General features: G+C 41.0%; 1 protein-coding gene and 1 long non-coding RNA gene across 2 annotated transcripts; both read right to left on the reverse strand.

Moving 5' to 3' along the window:
* Window positions 1–10011: 10011 nt before the first annotated feature.
* Window positions 10012–11887, reverse strand: LOC311269442. The gene is made up of 2 exons (XR_014624095.1): window positions 11780–11887; window positions 10012–11586 (listed from the first exon to the last, which is right to left on the reverse strand). It is a non-coding gene; the product is annotated as an uncharacterized lncRNA (long non-coding RNA).
* A 149-nt stretch (window positions 11888–12036) lies between these two features.
* Window positions 12037–13018, reverse strand: LOC311269222 (uncharacterized protein). The gene is made up of 2 exons (XM_084373254.1): window positions 12487–13018; window positions 12037–12375 (listed from the first exon to the last, which is right to left on the reverse strand). Exons 1-2 carry the CDS (start codon window positions 12946–12948, stop codon window positions 12166–12168), a joined length of 672 nt encoding a protein of 223 aa, XP_084229380.1. The 5' UTR covers window positions 12949–13018; the 3' UTR covers window positions 12037–12165.
* Between the last annotated feature and the right edge of the window lie 217 nt (window positions 13019–13235).

The raw sequence follows: 13235 nt of genomic DNA on the forward strand, positions 1-13235 counted from the left end.
CATTTTTGGGGATTTTGATTCACTACTGAAACACCCAGACACTTGATTGCTAAATTACCAAAACATCATAAACACTTGTTTCTCATAAAACTACTCAGATTTTCAGAAATATTCACCAGCTCATGACTTCTGTGTCCTCGCTGGAAGCTGTTTAACAACTGAGAAACTGTGTTTTACATAACTTCCTGCCTCCCTGGACTGAAATCAGACTATTTCAGACATGCAAATCCACTGACGTGATGGAGCAGCAGGTTCAGTCTGGTTCACTCTGCAGAGGCTCAAATAGCAAAACTTTTATCTGTCTCCTCGATCATCACACAGCGGCGCTCTCTGACATGATCGACACTCTAACAACCGGCTCCGGACACAATGCACTACTAACAACACACTCCACACAGATTCTTATCATAGAAATGATAAGAAATAAAAAAATGTGATTTCACAATGCCAGCGGCGGCTAGAAGACTGCATTCAGTTTCAGTTCAAGTCAGTGAGCTTTACTGGCAGGATATGATGTGAGCAGGAATTTTTGGCACTAGCTAAAGTTTTTGTTTTCTGTGTGATGATTTGTTTCTTCCAGGAGAAGATGCTTGTCAAGATCCTGAGTCCAGAAGAGTACAGACTCCTGTAAAATCTGACAGTGACTTTAAAAAAATGAGGGAACCGATGACCTCAGAATTACCAAGTAACGCAGAGTAATCATTTTAATTTGTTTAATCTTTTAAGCTCATACAACTTCTATTTAATCTTCTTTATCTGGTTATTCTGAGGTCATCGGTTTCCTGACTTTTTCAAAGTAAAGTCAACTTTTAAATGATGTTGCCACAGTAATGTTGCATATTAGATATCACATACAAAAATCAATGCATGACCCAGACTGAATGATACGATCAGACACCAAACCACAGGGATCAGAAGATACAGGGAGGCAGAGAGGTGAGACCTGCAAGACAACACAGATGATAGGGTCAAAAAAGGAATGAGGAACACTGTTAGCATGCGACAAGATCGAAGGGTTAGACGTCATTTGATTACCAAGTCTGCTGCGTGTGCGTCCTCATTATCATACTGATGCTTTGTCTTATAAAGCAGCACAGGACAGCTGACACACACTGCACACACAACCGTCTTTGCCACATCGTGTTGTACAGTACAGTCCTGGACATCACATTTCTTAGTCTTTATTTCAATTTCATCGTTGCTGCTCAGATTTTAAAAAACATTATTTTAAATCGTCTTCAACACGTGTGTAATGTAATGATTGTTTAATGGCACATCAGCATTCATTTAATCTCATTTGTAAGTCACCATTTCTGGGTACAGGACATTTTTTCATCGTGCTTTTTAATAGTGCTGTGGACACATCCCGAGTGTCCACAGAGGTGGGACGTAACGAACTACAAATACTAAATTACTGTAGTTGAGTACATGTTTCAGGTATCTGTGCTTTACTCGAGTATCTCTGTGACTTTCCCTCTCTACATCTGAACACAAACATCTGAACTTTCTCCTCCTCACAGCTTCAAAACAGGCTCGCTACTTTGATTTGAGTCCTTGTATGTGAACACGTGTGTCACAGACGATTCTGATTCTGATTCTGAGTCTGTAACAAGAAAGCTGTGGTTGTTGGCTCTTGGCTGCTGGTGGAGTTTCTGCTTTATGCAAATACAAACTGAAATTAAATCTATTTGGTTGTATGAAAACAAGTCGCATGGATGGAGAGTAGACTCATGCAAAGAGGAAGCAGGCAATCGTTGTGTTGTTTCCTCCCTTGTATTGTGTCCTGCTCTGATTTTTACTCCAGCCCAATCACCAGAGTAAACTGTTGGCATTTTGTCATACATATCAACATTTATACAATATGTGTCAAATTCATACATTCACATTAAATGTATGTGGCTGGATATTTTTAATGAGACATCAGGACATTTTCCAGGTGTGTTTGTGGCGACAGAACCAGGTATTTTAAGCCCGGACCCTTCCTAAACCTAACCAGAGCGTAAGCACAGTGATGTCACAACATAAGACTGAAGATTGAACCTAAAGAAATGTGAAGTTTTAAGATATTCAGAGTTTGCAGAAACATTGCCAACAGCTGTTGGTACTTTTTAGTATTATATGTAAGTGTGAACAGAAGTTGATGATTCAATGACATTTTCATTAAACCTGTTAACATTCCTGGAAATGTGTGTAAATTATCCTAAAACGTCCCAGTCGAGCCCAAAGTGCAGTCACAGCTGGTGTTGGACCATTTGGAGGAGGTGTCGGGCTCTTTTGAAAGGTTACAGTCTGATGCTTTTTATAAGCTCTGTAAGTGTTGAACAGTCTGAACACACTGAACTATTTATCGTTTCTCACCTGAATCTTTTTCATGCAAAAAATCATCCTGCAGTTGAGCTGCAACTTACATCATATAGTCGTACATGGTCCAAGTTCAACTTAGACAACAGTATCACTGAAAATGAGGAAATATCCAGGTGAGCGTTACAGAGCAAACACTAACTACAGTTCCTTATTTCCTTATTTACACTTTGTGACAACTTTGTTCACATCATTTCCAGATCAAAGAATTTAAAAAGCATCCACAATCGCAGTTTGTTGCTGTTTCATCACCATGTATTCATCAATACTTACTGTACTGTTTTGGATTAAATATTTACACACTCAATACATCTGGGAATAAGAGAAGAGATCATTGGTGAGTCGACAGAAACTTCAGTCGCTTGTTTGTTTGTTGATTGTACCTGATGTGGTTTTATCTTGAAACGGGTTGAATGAATGAAATCTCAAGAATTTAATCATGCAAACGAGCCGGACACAAAGAGGAACAGGTGCTCAATGCGATCCTGGTGAAAGATAGATCGTTGAGTCGAGGTAACGTTTCATTTGGTCGCCTGTCGCTGTAACTTCAGCAGAGAGTCAGAGAGGAAGGAAGTCTGAGAACGAGACGAAACATAACGTGAAGAAAACTTTCAGACATCACCTCGTCTGTGAACATCAGTGCCTGAGAGGATAGATTTTACATCGTGCTGTGGTGGTTGTTAAATAATCAGGACAACATCTCAGTTTGTTTTGATTTGAGACGCCTGGTGGCAGAAATGAAAAACTGTGCGTTTCATGTTTTGTTCCTGTCGTGCTTATGTCTGTTTTTATAATGAAGAGTGATTTACAAAGTCCCATCATCGTGTCTGACTTTGTTTTGATTCATAGGTAAAGAGTAAAAATGTTTCTCTTCAGGCTAAACTTAGACAATGAGTCACATGGTGTCGATGTCAGACTAAACAACATGTCTGTTATGGCGCGCAGCATCACATATGGCAGTCAGATCAGATGATCTGATCTGATGCTCTTTGTGTTGGTCCACATCACAAAGTTTCAGTCAACATTAAAGGTGGACACTCCTTCCTGACTCTGATAAATGACTGATAAACCAGTCCTGTGTCTGTGGGCTGGTTTGGTTTTGTCTCACGGAGGATCCCTTTTGTCCAGTTTGATTTGGCCGATGCAAACCTCTGGGGTGTGGTTAGTATTTATTTCCCTGGTGAGATCAGAAATCACTCAAAGACAGAGGAGAGAGAAGACGTTTAATGTTTTCTAGTCTTTTTAATTTATTCAATTATTACTTTTAAATGATTCCTCTTCTGACCATGAAGAGACTGTTCAACAGGAGAGGATACGAGGAACGTGTTGTTGAAAGTTTGCACCTGAAGCTGAAGGATTTGAAAGAGAAAGCAAAGGGTTTGAAAAGCAAATACCTCTTCAAAGAAAATATTCCTGCGTGTCCCCGACCAGAGTTTCTTCTGTCTCATCTGAAACACGACACAGACAGAGATGGATTATGTGGCATCAGGATGGATAACGGCTTCAAGAACCCACATGAAGGCTCTCTGGTGTGGTGGAGTCTGTCTGTGGGGCCTGATGACATAACATCAGCTGAGAGGAGGCTCCTGGAGACGACCTACCCCGACCGGACGGAGGAGCAGGTCCAGATGCAGCAGAGCTTCCTGGGGAAGTTTGCCACCTCCCCGGCCTTCTCAGAGCGCTCCAGGCTGGGCTCGTACCGCTTCACCTTCCCCCTGGAGGAGGTGCTGGAGGCCTACAGCCGGCAGGTACTGAATTTAATCATAAAATATCAGAAAACTTCTAATAGAAAAAATAATAATGTCAATAATCAACTTGGGAAGTTTTATCTATTAGTTTAAAGAATTTACATAATTCACCATTAACTGCTAATTTTGTGTCCTGGAGTCAGGGCTGGAAATCTTTGGATGAGTCTGGGGTTACATTAATATATATAAATATATATATAAATAAATTACCATTATTATTGCTGTTATTATTGATTAAACAAGGGAATGCACGATATATATCGGGCCGGCCAAATTGCTTTAGTTGACATAACAAGTGCAGCGTTTACACACAGTATGTGGCGGTATGCACCTTTAAAGTTGGTTTGTCAGCCGCCAATAAACACAGAGAAGAAGAAGAACGATGGTGTTGGTGCGTCCATGACGTAGAGCTGCTGCGCCTGTGTAGAGCCACGCAACGTAGACAAGAGCCACACGTGTCGTCACTTACAATATAATATATTAATAATATATATTATATTATAATATATTACAATATATAATAAGTGTTCAGAGAGGAGGGAAACACAACAAGTCTTATTAGAGACATGAATAATAGATCATCCATCTCTGCCGCTGCAGCTTAACCTTTTTACCGATAAATTATTATCGGTTTCAGCCGTGAGACGCAGGTAATTATCGGTTATCGGTATCGGCTGAAAAGATCCATATCGTGCGTCTCTAATTGAAACATAAGTACATTCACAGAGACCTTGATGAATGTGTTTGTGAGGACTCTTCCACTAAAACCTCTTCTCTGGTTCCAGTTTTGCTCCGGCGCTCAGCCCGTCATGCGGGTCTTCAAGACCGTCCTGTACAAACAGGAAGTGATGTACGTTGTGCTGGTCCACAGTCCAGTCAGTGATGAGCTGTTGTCAGACCGTCCTCTGCTGACTGACGACCCAAACTCTGTCTGCTCCTACAGAGGTGGCTGCTTCACCTGGAGGCCTGAGGCCATGTGTGGGACGCACAGGTGAGAACGAGAAATCAGAACCAGAAATACTTGCCGAGGAGAAAATGGTACGTTACAGCTGCTTCTTCTGGAATAGAAACATCTCACTACAGAGGTATTTTAATAAGATATAAACAGAGAAGACAAGTTAAATGCATGCATCAGAGTTTGATATGTGGCTGTAGAGTTTCACTCATCACTGTTGTCAGGTTTGTCTGTTTCAGTTTGCTTTTCTTTGTCTCTGTGTTCTCTCAGGTGTGAGTTGGTCCTGAGACCCGATGAACAGCAGATGGAAATGAAGACGGTGGCATCTCGCCCTCAGTTTTATGTTTGGGATCATGTTGCCGTCGCCCTGCACGTGGACAGACAGGTACCTTCATCCTGCTCTTTACAGACGGTGACATCACCTTTTAAGTCTTTGTAGAAAACTGAAACTGACGCTGGATCAGTCCGTCCATATTAAAGAGATAAACTGGTTGAGATGTCCGAGGTGGATCTGCAGGTTCTGGACTTAGTTCTGGGCTCAGTTTGTCTGTTCAGCACCTTAATTCAGGTGAACTACGTCTTTAAAGAGTCGCTGTGATGTCATAACTACATCTGGTGCCCCAAACATCCTGTTAGTCACAGGCATGAAATCAGAGCCTCATGGGAAATGTAGTTGTTGATTTCTAACAGAAATAACAGTTTTCATATTTGTTGAAATGGAGAATAACTGTTGAAATCTGCTTTATTTAACCTGAACTCTACTGTAACATCGTGGTTTCTACACAATCTGAGTTAGCAATTAGCATGGCTGCTAACAGTCTAGTCCTGTATACTGTCCCTGACCCGACCCTGCAGCTGTTCTGCTCGTCATCTTCATCTTCTTCTCTTTTTCTGTTTCAGGTGCTGAACTTTGATTCTGCCCGACTGAGACAGAACCTGAAGTACTGCAGCAGAGCATATCCTTCAATTATACCTCGTTACAAGTTTGATGACTTCCCAGAAGCCAAAGCGTTAGTAATGAAATTATACTCCAACTCTCCCTCACCACCGAAAAGAGCTTCACAGCTGAGTCACAGTTCGTCTTCGGCACATTTCTGTTGATTGGAAATATGACCTCGATACAGGAGCATGAAAAAGAGCGGGATGACGTCAGTGACCATGATAACCAGTGGCGGATTTAAGAAATTTGGGGCCCAAGGCAAAGGCAGGCATGGGGCCCTCTGAAATGAGAAGACAACACACAAAACAACAGGTCAATTATACAGACACATACGTTTTAACAGAATACACATGTATTATGTGTTTTACCTGTTGTCCCTCTCTTCCTGTCCCTTTTTCACGTTGTCTCTCGCCCTCATTCTGAAAACAAACACACACAAACACAGTATCAGGCTCTGACCCAGTGGTGAAGTGTCAGTATATTTACTCAAGTGCTGACGTAGACATGTTAGGATTTCATGCAACTTCAGTTTTGTCTGCTCCGCTGTATCTCAGAGGCAAATACTGCACTTTCTACTCCACTACTGTACATCATTTACGTTGCTGGTTACATATTTCAAACCCTTCCTGCCCAGTGAAAACCATGTACCCTCAAAATGATGATTTAATGCTAATATTTGTGATAAACTGAAAGAGTCTTCCTTTGTGGGGCGACTTCTTCAGCCAAAACTCTTTAAAAAACCGTCTTGGGCCAGCTGGAAAATACATCATGACAAGACTTCAGTGAAGTTAGTTTTAAGTTGGATATTCGACATTCGCAGCCACTCCAACATTTCAAGTGCACCCGTATTACAGACTTTACAGTAAACACACGGAGAAGACGGCTACAGCGTGTACCGACTTCCTGTTTTCAAAATAAAAATGATTACTATTGAAATGCTATTGAGCTAAGATGCTAATATTTACGTATAGCCTAAAAATTATTTTAAAAAATATGAACAGATGTAAAAACAAGAGGTGTATCTCATACAGCCAGTGTAGTTACATGATCCCACACTGATTTTGAGTCAATTGATCACATGACCTGGAAGCTATTGAGCTAAAATGATAATATTTACATATAAAAATTAATAAAAAATAACAAGAATTACTAAAAAATATTTAGATGAGCTAAACATAAAAACAAGAGGTGTATCTCATGCAGCCAGTGGAATAACATGATGCAACACTAGTACGGCTCCAATGATTTTATTATAACATAAACATGTCCCTTGTTTCTACACACACATAAAATGATTAGCATTCTGCTGGCAGAGGATTTTAATCAAAAACATAACTAATGTGCGCAAATAAGTAATAATAACTGTGTAAACCATAAGTGTATGAGGATTTTTATGGGGCCCTAGGCAACCTCCTAGTTTTGCCTAATGGTAAGTTCGCCCCTGATGATAACACGGCAAGATTAACTCATGTTTGATAGTGCGCAGTACCGAGGACTTGCTCCTCCTGACATCCCTCCTGTTTGTCATCAAATCATAAGATAACAAGAACATTAATTGCTGATTAGCAGACGGACACATCACAGATCCAGTGATTAATGGATAGAAGCTGAAGAGTAAAAAAAGTGTTAGCTGCGTACGTCTCTGCAAAACCACAGATGAGTTCAAGCTGAACATTTATTTATGTTGCAACTTTACGTTTGTTTAGGTTGAATTTTCTATTTCTCCCGCTCGTCACAGCTCTGTGCTCAAAAAACACTTGGTTAGGGTTAGAAAAAATCGTGGTTCGAATTAAAATACCTGTTTTGGTCGCCATGATCAGAGATGGAGATGTTCCTACTTTGAAAAACAGTCGATGCTGGTCGCCAAGAAAACAGCTGGAAATGTTTCCAGGTGACCTTTAATCTTTCCAGTGGTGTGACTCGAACTGCAGTCGGCTGTTCTGCAGCCTCGTTGGCTGTAATAACTCCACCACCATCCTCTCCACCTGCTGATGAGACAGGTGGCTGAAGAACACGTAATGTGGACGTGATATGACACGTTCGGTTCACATGTTACGTGTCTGAGGTTTTGCAGGAACGTTAACTGGTAACATTATATTCTGGAGACTGGAGTCACAATCAGACGAACGTTCAGAGTCGACTTCTGTCTGGAAGAGGAACGAGGTCCATGTTGTAAAAAGTGCATTCACTGAGTGTGCTCATGTTTGTGATGAGCTGTAGTTTGTTGACCACGGTGACAGAAGATGGATGACAACATTTACAAACACGTCACTCCCTCTCAGCTGCAGCTGCTCCACTCAGCGCTGCTACAGGTTTATTACTTTGCACCAGCTGAACTTTGAGCGCTGCTCTTATTCCTGAACTGTTTTTAATATCAGGAAGTGCTGATGTAATTTTGTTGTTTTCTTGCACACTGGTACAATGAAGTACAATGAATACACTTGAAATTTTATATATTTTACAAAAGTAATAATCAACTAAGAGATCTGTGAAACTGCTAATTTAATGAGATGTAAAATATTTATAACCATTCATGTTTAAATCTGAGCCTGAGCTGAATATAATATATTATATAATGTAATGTAACTAAATATGAAGAAACGTTGCTAATTAAAAAGACGTTTATTTATTTAATAAAATGTGCCTTTTCTTCTTTATCATGAGTTTGTGCTCATGTTTCCTTTTTCATTTTGGGAATCATCTTTTCTGTTGCATCAGGTCCGAATGTGAGTCTGTGACCTTTGACCTCTGTCTGTATCTTTACCGCCTGGTGATGTAGTTTTGAACATGGCCACTGTTAGACTACACAAGATGGAAGTCAGTACACTGTGTGTGATCCTGAGGGGGGGACTGTTTCTTACCTGCGGTACAACAGAGCTGTGTGACGTGTGTGTGACATAAAGTCTGTTTCCTGCTTAAATGTATTTATTTAAGACAACAGAGAAATCCAGAGAGTATTTATGTATTTATGTATGTATTTAAACACAGTACAAATACCTCAGACTTTACCTCCCTTCCAGCAGTTTGTGTGACTGATTCAAGACAAATGATCAATAATCCAAACTGGTTTTAATGTTGATGTTGTTGATTTCCAGTCAGACACCAGTCGTATGATGCTGCCACCTGCTGGTCAGCGATGCAGCATTAGAGCCGTTCTGTGTAATAAAGTGACCCAGTTAACATCTTCACCTTCTGCAGTGTTTTTACACCACCTGATCTGTTAAAGGGTTGTTTTTGAGGTTTTTTGCTCATATTTAAAACCATAAAATAATAATGAAATAATAAACGAATAATGTGTTTTATTTCTGTGACGTGTTCAGGTGATCTTCATCAAGTCTTAAAGTCATAAAACGATGATGTAACCAGGTTTCATTTTGTTTAAACAGAACCTCTCCACTACAAGGTCATTCACACTACTACTCAAGTACTGTAGTTAAGTACATATTTGAGGTACTTTTATTGGAGGTACTTTTATTTCACTACATTTCTGTGGGAAATATTGTAATAAAACTGATAAATTTGGTTCAGGCTTGTTTTTTATTTTCTTCACTGTCACTGAGGTTTTAATTTTATTTTAACTTTGTCAGTTGAGCTTTAAGATCAGAGCAGATAAAAGAGGAGAAGATCAAATGGTGACTACATTACCCACAATGCAACTCTTTCTCTTTCAGCTGGGTGGCAGATTGCAGTGTGTTAGCAGCTGATGTGTCCTGCAGCAGAGATGAGGAGCAGCTGCAGAGGTGTGGTAAGATCACCTCTGTCCGACTCCACATCAGCACCTGTTTCAATTATAACGAGACGCTGACTCGAGTGACATCACATGAGGACGTTCATCTGACTTCACACAGTGAGTGTGGCACATTTCTCCAACAACAGTCTGCTGGTATTTATTTTCAAAAATATAAATGTTGTGGTGTCTGATGCCGTCTGCAATCTGTTGTGTCAAGTTCTCATCTGGAGCGACGTTCTGCACATTTCCTTTTAAAATAATTTTACTCAAACATCAATCATTTCATCAATTTTATTCAAAGTGCAGAGAAAAATAAACCTTCACCACAGATTAACCCATTCATGTCTTCACAGAGCCCAAAGTATTAGATGAGTGAGGCACAAATCCATTCAAAATGTTGGTGAAAGTCTGAGTTTACAGTGCAACTTTTCTTCTCAACATCTTTTATTTAGTTGTTGCCCACTGAGCAAAAACCGAAGAAGAGCCAGAATAAACTTCTTTTCAATGTCGTTCACTCGTGAAGTCCAAGTTTCATCCTTCAAAGATCAAAGATTGTAGCGAGTAGGAAGAGAAACAGGATACAACAACAAATAGACAATAAACCGGCAAATGAAATAAATAAAATAAAACTCACCACAAACTGAGCGGCGTACGTTTCTGCAAACCACAGTTACATTTAATTTATGTGTTTCAAATGTATCTTATCAACATCAGCTGACGTTCATGTCAGGAGGTGGTGGGGACAGTGGTGCCATGACAGCCTGGTGAGACGTCTCACAAGCAAGACACCACTGTTCGAGACAGCATTTAACATTAAGAGTGAAACCACTGGATATTTTTAAGGAGACATCTGGACATTTTTCCGCCGTGTTAGTCACAGCGAAAGCAGATATTTTTGTATTTAGTTTTTTAAATTATTTATAAGCGTGAAAACACTGGATATTTTTTAGATGTCTCGATGTGACTAACAAGCGAGAGACCACTGATCAAGATGGAGTTTCAACATTTGTAAGCATGAAACCACTGGATATTTATGAGGAGAAGGGACATTTTCCAGCCGTGTTTGTGACAACAGAACCAGGTATTTTAAACCAAAACAAGATGTTTTCTGAACCTTAACCAAGTGTTTTTTGTCCTCAAACTAACCAGACTGTAAGCACATTATTGTCACAACAAAGAAATGAAAAATTAACATGAATAAATGTGAATTTACAACAGAAAGAAAGTTTTAACATATCTGTGGTTTGCCTGTAAGTGATAAATGTTTGGATCAGTACCTCTGCATGATAATGGTCTCGTAAGCAGTTGTTCCATTCACCACAGTGCTCAATTAACTGCATCCCTCTCTCTTTCTGGCTTCTAACAATTTCTCTCTGAACTATTAATCACCAGTTGCACCTGTGACTCTCAGCTTTCAAATTGTATTGCACTTTTGGGGTCTCTTTTATTGTACCAGTTATCACTGTCTCTTTGCTTCCTTGCTCTTGCGATGTATTTCCTTGCTTGTTTTGATTGTTTGTTTTGTAATGCTTCCTGACCAGGACATCCTTGGGTAAGAGATTGTCAAATCTCAATGGATCCTTCCTGGATAAATAAAGGTTAAATAAAAAAATAAAAAAATAAAAATCTCCAGTTAATGTTCCATAAAGGTGCCATTATGTTGTATCCCTCCTGGTTCTGTATCCGGCTGGTCAGCTCTCTCCAGTGGTGAAGGATAGTTGGGCCACAATATCTGAACTATCTGCTCAGCGTCTGGGAAGTCATCAAACTTGTTATAAGGTATAATTGAAGGTATTGCTCTGCTGCAGTACTTGAGGTTCTGTCTCAGTCGGTAAGAATCAAAGTTCAGCACCTACAACAGAAAAAGAGAAGAAGATGACGAGCTGAACAGCTGCAGGGTCTCTGAATGAAGCGTGTCTCCATAGAGTATGCAGGACTAGATTACCCAGAATCTGCAGATCCACATCTCTACCCATGTGGACAGACTAATCCACTAAGATGGAGATGTGGCCGTCTGTAAAGAGAAGAATGAGCAGTGAAGGTACCTGTCTGTCCACATGCAGGGCGACGGCAACCTGATCCCAAACACAAAACCTGAGATGAGGCGCCACCTCCTCCACCTCCATCCACCTTTCACCAGGTCTCCGGACCAACCTGTAGCTGAGATAAAGAAATGCAAACTGAATCAGATTGAAGATTTATAATCTGCAGTGCAGAGCTTTTGTCTCCCCCTTCAGGGAGTGAGAGTAATTACATAAACACTGTTGAAGTGTTTATGATGCCATACTCTGAGTCCGCTCACTCTGTCGAAGTTTACAGGAAGTGATGTCGTGACATTGGCTCTCTTTTCTGCCTCAAGAGGACATTTTAAACGCACCATAGACTCAACATGTCAACACATTTAAACAGTTTCAAACTGTCTCAGTATTTCTCACTTGTGTGTCCCACACATGGACTCAGGCCTCCAGATGAAGATGCCATCTCTGTAGGAGCAGACAGAGTTTGGGTCGTCAGTCAGCAGAGGACGGTCTGACAACAGCTCATCACTGGCTGGACTGTGGACCAGCACAACGTACATCACTTTCTGTTTGTACAGGATGGTCTTGAAGACCCGCATGACGGGCTGAGCACCGGAGCAAAACTGGAACCATAAAAGAGGTTTTAGTGGAAGAGTCCTCACAAATAAAAGGAGCATGAGCTGTTCTCATTTCTTCAACAAAACTACAGACTGCTCCTTTAAGTAATCTACTACCTGCTGGCTGTAGGCCTCCAGCACCTCCTCCAGGGGGAAGGTGAAGCGGTACGAGCCCAGCCTGGAGCGCTCTGAGAAGGCCGGGGAGGTGGTAAACTTCCCCAGGAAGCTCTGCTGCATCTGGACCTGCTCCTCCGTCCGGTCGGGGTAGGTCGTCTCCAGGAGCCTCCTCTCAGCTGATGTTATGTCATCAGGCCCCACAGCCAGACTCCACCACACCAGAGAGCCTCCATGTGGACTCTTGAAGCCGTTATCCCTCCAGATGCCACGTAATCCATCTCTGTCTGTGTCGTGTTTCAGACGAGACAGATGAAACTCTGGTCGGGGACATGCATTGTCGAAGTCATTTGGGAGGTATATGTTTCTCAAGTCTCGAGCTTCTTCTCTCAAGTCATTCAGCTTCAAGTGCCGACTTTCAAACACATGTTCTTCATGGCCTCTCCTGTTTCTTTGTGTCCTCATGGTCAGATGTTGGTTAAAAAGGCAAATTAAAAGTCCATTCCTGCACTTTGCATTCTGCTCACTGTCCTCTGCTTTCTAGAGGAGTGTCCTCTGATCTCGAACAGCAACTGAGTGTGTGACAACATGATAAACCACATCCATTTATTTTTGCTTTGGTGGGACTTCCGCCTGCGTAACCAGTGTGAGTCGTCACATGATAAAACAGAAGTGCAGCAGCGGGCCAAAGGTTCACTTCCACATATCAGTCCGTCGTTGGCTTTTGTTTCTTTACTTCAGCGGTCTCATTG

Source organism: Pagrus pagrus (assembly GCF_965226575.1).
Source record: "Pagrus pagrus genome assembly, chromosome: 14".
NCBI classification, from domain to species: Eukaryota; Metazoa; Chordata; class Actinopteri; order Spariformes; family Sparidae; genus Pagrus; species Pagrus pagrus.

What these genes read in the sequence shown, in the direction of transcription:
- LOC311269222 (XM_084373254.1), bottom strand. Translation starts at nt 12,948, where the DNA reads ATGAGGACACAAAGAAACAGGAGAGGCCATGAAGAACATGTGTTTGAA. An exon ending in TGGAGGCCTACAGCCAGCAG is followed by an intron (nt 12,376 to 12,486) that starts GTAGTAGATTAC and finishes TTATGGTTCCAG; the next exon opens with TTTTGCTCCGGTGCTCAGCC.